This window comes from Benincasa hispida, chromosome 5 (assembly GCF_009727055.1).
Source record: "Benincasa hispida cultivar B227 chromosome 5, ASM972705v1, whole genome shotgun sequence".
NCBI classification, from domain to species: Eukaryota; Viridiplantae; Streptophyta; class Magnoliopsida; order Cucurbitales; family Cucurbitaceae; genus Benincasa; species Benincasa hispida.
In genome coordinates, this window is record NC_052353.1 from 38,553,453 (window position 1) to 38,564,157 (window position 10,705).

The following is a 10,705-nucleotide window of genomic DNA, read 5'->3' on the forward strand; positions in this document are numbered from 1 at the left end:
CAAAATTCGGTCTCACCTTAAAAAACCCTCGAAATTTGGCATTTTACTTATGTTAGTCGCATGTGAAAGTACCGTTTTAAACCCAAAACGCGCGAAGGCCAGACGCAACCCAGATTTCTTGCTCATTCCTCTTGTTCCTTCATCTCGTTCCTCTCGTGCCATCATCCCCAATTCACGTTACTCTCCTTCATTTTTTCCTTGATTTTTCCCATCTTTTGAATTTTTTCTCTAGTTTCTTCCTCTTGCCTTTTCCTCGTCAATTTTGTAGTCTTTTTCTTTGAGTTTTTTTTTTCCTTCATTTGAATTCCCACTCTCGTTTCTTGGTCTCACCCTCGCTTCTTCCTCTCATTCTGATTTATGTTTATGTCACCTTTTCTTTTTTCAATTTTTTCGGCGAGAATTCCTTCCCACCCTCTTTTCTTTTAGTTCTCTCCCAGAAAAAAGACAAATTTATTGGATGATGACATCAGTAGAAGGTAAAAAATCTAGCAAATTGAAAAGTGATACCAAATTTCGAGATAGTCCCTAAATAAGGCTATCGGTATCAGATTCTCGACTTATTCTCACTTCGTATTTGATGATTTCGCTGGGTCTTTTGTACGGATGGCCTCATTTGGGAGGCCCAAATGAAAAATAGCATCTAGAGACCATGAAGCTGGACCCGTACATTGAGGATCGAGTAAATTTGTATTGGCAGGTATGAGTGTGCATCTCAGGGCGAATCGATAAAATTACGTACTTATGAAATAAGCCGACCAGTTTCCATTACTTTTTTACGGACCATTTTTTATTTGCACCTCCAAATGAGACCATCAATTAAAAAAAAAAAAAAAAATCGCTCTGTCCGTAAAAAACCCATAACAAAAACCCCATAAATTATTTTGGGGTTTTGGATTGGCACTTTGGATGAGATTTTGAGAACGCGGAGTTGATGCAGAGTTTCAATGGCGACTTACTCCATACCAAATACTCTCCCCAAGTTCTCTCCCATGGCTGTACCTGCCGCCATCACTGTTTCTTCTCCTTTGTTTACTCTAATTGCATCGCAACAGAGAATAACAGTTCCCAGAAAACTCTCTGCTAAAGCCACGAAAACCCTCTCACCAGCTTCACCGCCGACGCTCTCAAGCTCTGCTTCGATGGCCATGAGTACAACAGCTCCATCTACGCCTCTCAAGAAGGTCCTTCTACAATACCCATTTGCCATTTCTCTTAAAACTGAACAAATTCATCATGGGTTTTCTTTTACTTGATGAATCAACGCTTAAATAGTCTTGTTTGATAATTTATTTAACTCTTCTGGAGAGGAAAAGAAAAGATTGCTGAACTCATGTTGTGTGTGCGGGTAGGTTCTGGTTCCTATTGGATTTGGAACCGAGGAAATGGAAGCTGTTATTATAATCGATGTATTGCGTCAAGCTGGGGCGGCCGTGACCGTGGCGTCGGTTGAATCTGAGCTTGAAATTGAAGCTTCTGGGGGTATGAAATTGGTTGCTGATACCTTAATCAGTTCATGCTCCAATGAAGTTTTCGACCTTGTAGCTTTGCCTGTAAGTACTTTCATTTATAAGTAGAATTGACGCAAGATTTAGATGGCTTTAAAATTGAAAATCCTTTGAGGAAGCATATCTTAGAAGCATAAAATAGCTGGAAAGTGGCATAATTAATATATCGGTTTAAATCTTATTTTAGTCATTGGGCTTTCACTTTTTAGTCTCTAAACATTGTATAAAGAACCATTTTTGTTATTGTCATTATTTTCTCTTTTTGCTAATTATTTCACAAATACTTAACCTGGAAATTTTTTGTTTACTTACCTAATGAGTGAGAGATATGCAACACATCAGTAGGTCCGAAATCAAATTTTGAAACAGATTTTTTGCTTTTTTCATAATGATGAATGTCATCATCCATCAATAGCTAAAATAGTTTCTCATACAAGTTTAGGTACCAAAACAAAACATTTAAATGTTTAAGGGATAAAATCAAATAGTTGGAAGCCCACCAAAACACCCATTCTAAAGGAAGGGAATCCAACTAGGCATAAGTTAGCTATATTGTATTTTTTTTAATAGAAAAAATGACTATAATATGTTTCTTAATAGAACTGGCATAAGCTAGCTATATATTTAGCCCTGTAACAGTTTAGGACTTAAGTTGTGACTGTCATTTGCCTCCTTAAGCATCTCGGGTGTTGTAAATGGCATGTCAAAGATTCTTGTCACTTATGGTTACAATAGTATTGCTGTTCATTGTTAGGGAGGGATGCCTGGCTCTGTAAGATTAAGAGATTGTGAAATACTGCGGAAAATTACCAGCACACAAGCTGAGGAAAAGAGGCTGTATGGAGCTATATGTGCTGCTCCAGCAGTCACCCTTCTGCCGTGGGGTCTTTTAAGAAGAAAACAGGTAGGTTGGTGGAGCCAAACTAGAATTCACCTAGTTTATGTGAATATATTCAAATTTAGGTTTGCTAATTATGGTGTAGTTTGTTGTGCAAGACTACTTGTCACCCTGCATTCACTGATAAGCTTCCAACGTTTTGGGCTGTTAAATCAAATATTCAAGTGTCAGGAGAGCTCACAACAAGTCGTGGCCCCGGAACAACTTTTGGGTTTGCCTTAGCTTTAGTTGAGCAGCTGTATGGAGAGTCGGTCGCTAAGGATGTTGGAGAATTGTTGGTGAGTTTTATTGCTGATCTTTAATGCAATATTTTCTTGGATATTTTTGGTTGTCATTGTGGAACCCAAACAATCCCATTAGGTATCTTGTCATTTGTAATGTTCACAATTGGGCTGAACATTCAATATTCCTGGTCAATTTTACCCAGTGCGATTGTTCTCTCTCACATGAAACTTTCCTTTTTGAAATTCTCAAACTTGGGCATTCTATTACTAAAGTGCTTGAATTGACTCTCTAGCGTTCTTCTGTCAGCTGATGGATTCTGAGAATGACTGTCCTCGGAAGGAAGAATTCAACAAAGTTGATTGGTCTGTTGATCATACCCCTCGTGTAAGTTGCTTAAACTTTTTTTGATTCAAAGGTCTTGAGACTGAGTTATTTCAAATGATAGATTTGTCTTTAGATGGTAGTGATTAAGATTAAGAATCAACGTACAATTTCATATGTAAAAAAGCAAGATTAAGATTTTAGTTAGTTAATCATTATAATGGAATCATCCCATGACTGTTTATCCGATTATGTATAATTGTTCATTACATTTTTCTAAATAAACTAGATTTGTTTGTGAGTATCTCTTGAAATTTTATATAAACTTTTTTGTTAATCACTATTTTCTGAAATGGAAAAACAGAAAATGAATTTGGAAATGTAAAGATGTATTTATGTTCTATAAGGAAGTTGTCAACTCTGTTGTTAAATTTAACTTCCATCGTTATATAATACAAAACACTCCTCAAGTTTTTGTTTCGATAGGCAACTTGTTTATCATTCCAGTAATTAGACTACAAAAAGAAGGGGACAAGGTATATCTCGACGTCAATGAAAGATTCTCTGTAGTGTACTTGAATTACAGGAGAGGATATGTGCATAGATTTTTTTGCCTAACGTGTTCTTTATTTGCTTGTGCAGGTTCTAATCCCAATTGCAAATGGCTCTCAAGGGATTGAACTAGTAACTATTGCAGATATTTTGCGGCGTGCTAAGGTGGATGTAGTGATTGTGTCAGTTGAAAAGTCCCTCCAGATTTTGACATCAACAGGAACAAAAATTGTTGCTGACAAGTTGATTAAAGACGCTGTAGAGTCAACATATGATCTTATTATTCTTCCGGTAAGGTCAATGAAGTATCTAAAGTACATTGACTTTGGTTACACAGTCCCAGATAGGAAAAAAATGGTGAATATATTTGTCTCTGGCCTTAATTTACAGCTAGTTGCTTCAGTAGGTGTGATCTTTTTATTGAATCTCTTTGCCTGTTTGCTGTCTTCTTGCCATCATAGTTCTGGACGTCACAATCATTTGTATTTTCTTCATGTAATTGCATCAGTAAATTCCTATAATTTCTAATCAATTTCTCAATCTTGTAATTTTATGCATGCCTTGCTACCATGTAAGTGCATCGCAATTTTCTTTCCTGGCCTCTCAATTTGATAAATTTTCTTACTCGTGTTTGGTCTTACATGCTTTTAAGATATTTCTTTCCTTTCAACTCAACATCACAGTTTCTGCCCAAATATTTCAGGGGGGAGCTGCAGCAGATGAACGGTTTATCAAATCCCGGATCCTTAGGAAGATGCTCAAAGAACAAGATTCTGCCAAAAGGATATATGGTGCAGTCTGCTCTTCACCTGCATTCCTGTTCAAACAGGGTCTACTGAAGGTAATATGAAAGCCATATACCATCTCTCTGCTCCTACACCATCACATCATGAGCTCAGTATTTCTATTGCCAAACAGGACAAGAGAGCAATTGCTCATCCATCTCTGGAAACTAAGTCGACTGATGGAGTAGATACTGCAAAAGTAATTATTGATGGCAAACTGATAACGAGCAAGGGATCTTACAATGTGATAGATTTTGCATTGGCTATTGTAAGCAAGCTTTTTGGTCATGCGAGAGCAAGAAGTGTTGCAGAAGGTTTAGTTTTCGAGTATCCCCGAGTGGGATAATATGCTGATCACATGTCCTTTTGCAAGTGGTTTTTAAGTAATGGACAGTGCTCGATAACAGTTGACACTGCCTTTAAAAGAATCCATCTAAGGGAGCATATTCAGCCATCTTATTGTCTGGAAGACTACCTTTAAAAAGTTGTCAGTGATCAATTTCATTGTGAACTGCTGCAGCACTTCAAGCATCGTGCAGGTTGATTATGTGTGATGGCAGGAAGAAAGTATGATCATCAATAGATGTGTACGTTTACTGAGCTTTCTGGGTAAATTCTCACATCTATGACTGGAGGAAATTTGGATTGGAGTTGATTCACGCAGCTGTTTGACTGGGAAGATGGGGCATAAATGCTATAAGTGGATTGTGTGACAAAGGTTCATTATGAAAGCATGAACCAAAAATTTCTCTCCTTAAGCCCTGTATGCACATTATTCTAGTAATGTACTGGGGTTTCCACCATTTTGAAGTATTAAGCAGATAGTTATGCTATGTTTAGAGTAGCAACCTTTTTGCTACATTTTCATCATCTTTTGCTTTAGCTTTGATTCAGGAAGGAAAATGCTAAACAGACATTTCAAACCAGAATACTGATAATTGGATGCTTGAAAAGACATGCTCAATTTGATGGAGGAAATGGTTATGCCAACTATAAAAAACCATCTTTATGATAAGAGGTTCAAAGTCCAAGCAAACAACCATTAGAATACAAAAGGATCATTTATACAGCATATAGCTCAACTCTGCTTTCTGTAAGCTATCTACATACCGGTACTCGAACTTCAATATTTACAGCAACCAACCTATCTCTAAGCTTGCAATCAGATTAGAAACGCACAATCTAAGCCTTTTACACACTGCTTTTGTGCATGTTGCAGAAACTATATCTAAATTTGACTACTCATCATGGTACCTCTACCAAGGGCCAGTCAGTGTTCTTCTTAAGCAGAGTCTTTTGCCACCCAACTGATATTTCATCTTCTCCAAAACCTGTCAAAAAAGAAGGAAAAGCAAAGAGTTGTTAAAATGAAAGCTTCTGTGTTTAAAGAAGCAGAGTTTCAAAACAAATGAGTTAACAGTTTGAGACAGATCAGAGAAATATGAACCTGATTTTTCTGCGTTTCCATTATCTCTCTCTGCAGATGATAAGATGCATATGAAATGGAGGTCGATCAAGATGATTGTTTTAGCTAAATAATACCAAATAAAATCATTCTTTGACATGTATTATACCTGTTTCTTCTGCAACTCTTGGTTCATTTCTTTGAGTTTTGCAACTTCTGCTTCAAGTTCCAAGGTGTAAGCCTGAAATATCAAACTATAATTGTGGAGGAATCTAAAACTTCTAAAGCAGAGTTTAAATTATCAAAATGGATTCTCCAGTCCTATTGTGATCAATATCTAAAGATACTTTAGGCACTTTGAACAGTTCCAGTTTCATAATTGTTTATGTGATTGGCTGGAAATATTGGCAGCATCAAAGATTGCTTTTGGAATCTCTCTTGAGAACACATTTACTAGGTAAAAGCTGCAGATTTGGAAAACCATACTTCTTTCTTCCAGAATTTTACGTCCATGGATACCAATTCCAAAGAAAATAACTTCAGAACTTGACTGATAATATTACTTGCAGAGTTTACAATCATGTGGATGCTTATCTTTAAAACACGTCTATGATTTCCATATTTTGTAAATCACAGGGGAAAAAGATGATGGGAATGGTTTTAGGATAAGACTAGGAATATTATTAGAATTTTAAACGTGTATTAGCAATTGGCTAGAGAAGTGGTCGTGCTAGTTTGTTATAAATAGCAAGATTGGAGAAGGTAGGATTGATTTAGTTGGTTTAGAGCTTACGCAATCTCAAGAAAGGAAAGGTCCAAGTTTGTCAAATTAGTTGGTTTATCTTGTAAGTTTGGTTCTGTTCTGGATTCTATTGGTTGTTTTTGTTCTGGCAAGGGAAATAGTAATTATAAAGGTCACTGTGTCTTTCTTGTGTTTATGACAGTCTCAGCCTATTTCCTTTCCCTTACTGAAGAAAGGGCCCCAGAGAAATCATTTCAGCATAAGTATGAATCTTTATCTTTGCATAGCATTGGAGATGGAAGATATCTTAGAGATCATAACAATAAATGTTATGGAAGTTTACCATCAACAGACTGAAACTGCAAGTTTTACAGGCATGGTACAAGGAATTAATCCATAATATTTTCGCTAAAAGTTTTAGGAAGCTAAATGGAGTAAAACACAAGAATATCATTGGGTTAGAAGCTTTTTGAGTGGCTCACTACTTTAAAACAATTCCTAAGAAAGTGTACAACAGATGAATATTACTTTGGAAAATCAAGGCAAATAGGAAAGAGCATTTCATTGTTAAATAGTGCATCAGTACTATGATGGCCATTGGCATAGCTACCTGTTTACGAGCCCGTGATCTTGCGGCTGACTCTCTGTTCTTTATCATTCTTCGCTGCCTCCTCTCAACCACTTTCTCTAGAGCTCCACTGCTTCGCCTTCCCCGGCCAAATGAAAATGGAACGGGTGAAAATGAAGACGTCTCTATGCTGTTTTTTGTAATCGCATCAGATGATATTGTACTTGTAGGAGATCTTGAAGCAACGGTTACACCTCTCGTGCCTAAACCGATCGCACCGATGCCACTGCCTTGAATTAAAGCATCATGTAAAGGAGGTTTTGGGGCCACAACCAAATTAGTCCCAGATCCATTGGTAAGCTGGGGATTGTTCACTAAATTCATTGACGAAGCAAAAGTCACATTAGCTGGTTTGGGAAAAAGTGGCTGCTGTTGCTGCTGCTGCTGCTGAGAAGACCTTACAACTCCCGTCCCTAAAAACACTGCATTTTGATTCTGATTAGAAACCATATTTTTGTTCTCAGCTATCTGATTTCCCATGAACATCCCAAGAGCCAAACCAGCATTGTGGTCTTCTCTTGATAATCCACCATAAAATCCACAGTTAAATGGCCTCTCTTCGATATGTGGAGGTTCTTCTCTTACCACTCCCGCTTTAGCTAAAAATTCCTCCAAAGTCACTTCCCCTAATGTTGGTTGTCGTCGAGGCATTGCCTCGATTCCACTTCCCTCTTTAACACTGGTATTCTCTTTACTTAAGTCTTTCCAAACTTCATCAACCGTTTTCTGACTAATGGTCTGGGGTAAAGTTAATGAACTTTGCCTCTGCAAGTTCCCACCATTGGTCATTCCAGCTCCGCCTGCAGCAGCACCTGCAGATGTTACTGCCTGAGACTCTTCAGCAGTCCATATGTTTTTTAGAAGTTCATCCATATTCATTGAACCGACATCCTTTCCAAGTCCATTCCAAGTGTTCTGAAATTCATCAAAAGTTAAAGAGTATATGGAAGGTTGTCTGGTTAATGTGAAATTTCCTTGTGCCTTAGCCATAGTGCCTTCTCCTGGTGGCATATCCTCAAAGTTTCTGAAATTCATTTGAGAGTTCAACTCGTGTGGAAATGGCAACTGTCTGGAAAACCCGTCTTTCTCTTGAAATAGGTCGAGTATGTTCCTTTTTTGTCTTGGTCTGTCTCAGTTTTCTTACCACTGAATGAAGGAAGACTTGTCAGTGGAATAAAAGATAAAGATTTTTCATGGATTGTCTCTGAATTATGTGTTAAATAGCCGATAAACACTGCCCTTCAATTATTATGATTTCCATACACATAAGAGACTAACACATAAACTTGGAAATAAAGTTCCCCTTCAAGAGGTTTTCCAGGAGGAAAATGAACTCTGAATATAACTTGACAGGAAAAATAAAACTAGTGATAACATATTTGGGTACTGCTTAAAAGTGAGTTTGTTCTTACACGTAACTTGGTTTTTTTAAAAAGCTTAAAAACACTTTTTTAAGTACTTAAAAAGTCATTCTAAATGGTCAGTAGAGTTTATCCCTTTAAAAATCACGCCCTTTCCAGTTCACCATAGTCCTGACTTTTACAAATAATTTTATCGCAGTTCAATATGAAATGTCTTGAAAACTGTTATGCAAGACGAACTTTCAAGCCATCCAATTCAATTCAGCATAGTGAGTACAAGCCCACAGAGCCCACATCAAAACCAAATAATTGGAGAAACAAGAAACTGATACTACTAAAAACTTTCACCATCAGGCAGCAAGCAGCAGTGTAATCAAAGACTTTGATTCCAACCAATTCAGTAAAGTGATGAGATTAAATCTAAAACATTTGGATCATTCATTCCAAGCTCTATATACCCAAAACAGGCAGTAAATAAAATAATCAAAAGATCACTACTTTCAAAACTGACCCTTTTTCTTTATCTACAAACACAAGCTTCAAACAGATACCAAACAAACAAGTTCAAATCAAAACCTCAAAACAAGATCAATAATCAGATCAAATCCATAAAAAAGTATTATTGCAGATCAATTCAAACCTAAGACTCCAATTTCATTTCAATCTTCCAAATTCAAAGACCCATTTAAGGATTTGAATATCCAAACATCTGCAAGCTCAAACCAACATTTTAACATAAATAAAACACAAAAACAGAGAACCCCATTACAGAACACGAGAAAAAAGAAATCAAAGAACAAAAAAGGGGGAAAAAACAGCCATTTTTAAGCAGTAAGAAACAAAGCAAAACACAGCAACAAAAAGGGAAAACTAAGAGTGAAATAAAATGGCAGCTCACCTTTAAATTATTTTTTTTTCTTTCCTTTTTTTCCCCCTTTTCTTAGGAAAATTTGTTGGGTATTTTTGGGAAAATTGGCAGTGACTTGAACTGAGAGATCCTTCTTTCCTTGAGCTGGTGGAGACGACAGGTGTCTCTCGCAGAAATCTGAGCTTATATGGAGGATTTGAGAGCTTACTTTTCTGGGGTTTTTTTTTTTGTTTTTTTAAATAAAAATTTGGACTTTTTTTAAATATTCTATTTGGGTTTTTTGGGATAGAAATATTATATTAATAAGCAAAAGGATCCATCTAGATTAAGCAACGTGGACCAATGAATGAAGGTCTGAAAGGTGAGTTGACAGGAGAGCCAATGAAGAAGAACAAAGTGGGGAAATCTGGACCGTTGGATGTAGCTTTCCGACAAAAAGGATGCGATTGTAATATTTGCAGTTTTATTGGTTGGTAACGGTTTGAGGTTTTTCTACTACTAAAGGACATTATCTACTAATGTTGGCCAATGGGAATTTGACAAATTGCCATTCGGAGAAGACAAAACTTTTAGACTAAGAAACTGTTTTGGGATCTTTTGAAATAAAAACTTAAAATCAATTTTGTTGGCCCTTTGTCTTAAAGAACTCAACTTCAATAGTAAATTGGTAACGGGTAGAAATACGAGTTTTTTTTACCTCTTTTATCTAAAGCAATTAGAAAAAAAAAAACTCTGAAAATACGATAACATGATAAAGATTCACAAAAATAATTATATCATGCGATCACACACGCACAAAGTCTCTATGAAAGTTATTAAAATCGGGCTTTTTGGGTGCAGAAAATCTACTTATGTGATCGTAAGGAATTCTCAGCGCTAACATTGGAATCGCATAGTTGAATAAGTTGGTAGCCGTATGTGATAAAGGATGACATGACACATGGATGGAGAGCCAATAAACTTCTGACGTGAGCAAACGGCGCATCAGGGCATGAAATTTAATGCACTTTATCAGCATCATTAGAAAGAGAATAAAAAGTTGCTCATTGACGCCTATAAATACTCAATGAGATTTTCATGCAAAAACAATGAAGACATTGGAGAAAAACTCTACCCAAGTTCTTACTTCTCCTTCGAGCCCTCGTGGAATCTTAAGTGAAAGCTTAGGATTCGTCTCTGGAAGTAACAAGGGAACCTCATCGTCAACACACTCTTTGTGAAACAGTCGTCTACGAAGTCGGAGGGAACAATGAATTGCATTCCATGGCTTGACTTTCTAGCTCTATTTTTTTTACAACTGTATTTATATTGTGTAAACGTTGAAAGACTTCTTTATCTCAATATAAATGCACTTACAGTTTATCTTTTATCCATCTCCTCAACTTTTATCATGAGCAACTGATTTCTTTATGGGA

At 36.7% G+C, this 10,705-nt stretch overlaps 2 protein-coding genes across 3 annotated transcripts; one reads left to right on the top strand and one right to left on the bottom strand.

The window, feature by feature from the left end:
- The first annotated feature begins 871 nt into the window (after window positions 1-871).
- Window positions 872-5,134, top strand: LOC120078762 (protein DJ-1 homolog C). Its single transcript, XM_039033071.1, has 8 exons — window positions 872-1,181; window positions 1,350-1,550; window positions 2,260-2,409; window positions 2,502-2,681; window positions 2,935-3,012; window positions 3,592-3,792; window positions 4,205-4,342; window positions 4,420-5,134. Exons 1-8 carry the CDS (start codon window positions 945-947, stop codon window positions 4,630-4,632), a joined length of 1,398 nt encoding a protein of 465 aa, XP_038888999.1. The 5' UTR covers window positions 872-944; the 3' UTR covers window positions 4,633-5,134.
- Window positions 5,135-5,267: 133 nt separating this feature from the next.
- On the bottom strand, window positions 5,268-9,548 carry LOC120078763 (ABSCISIC ACID-INSENSITIVE 5-like protein 6). Of its 2 annotated transcripts, XM_039033072.1 has the most exons (5): window positions 9,321-9,548; window positions 7,044-8,207; window positions 5,861-5,932; window positions 5,734-5,763; window positions 5,268-5,617 (listed from the first exon to the last, which is right to left on the bottom strand). In XM_039033072.1, exons 2-5 carry the CDS (start codon window positions 8,094-8,096, stop codon window positions 5,543-5,545), a joined length of 1,230 nt encoding a protein of 409 aa, XP_038889000.1. In that variant the 5' UTR covers window positions 8,097-8,207; window positions 9,321-9,548; the 3' UTR covers window positions 5,268-5,542. The 2 variants fall into 2 exon arrangements, with proteins under 2 accessions (XP_038889000.1, XP_038889001.1); XM_039033073.1 differs by lacking the exon at window positions 9,321-9,548 and having other exon boundaries at window positions 7,044-9,285.
- Between the last annotated feature and the right edge of the window lie 1,157 nt (window positions 9,549-10,705).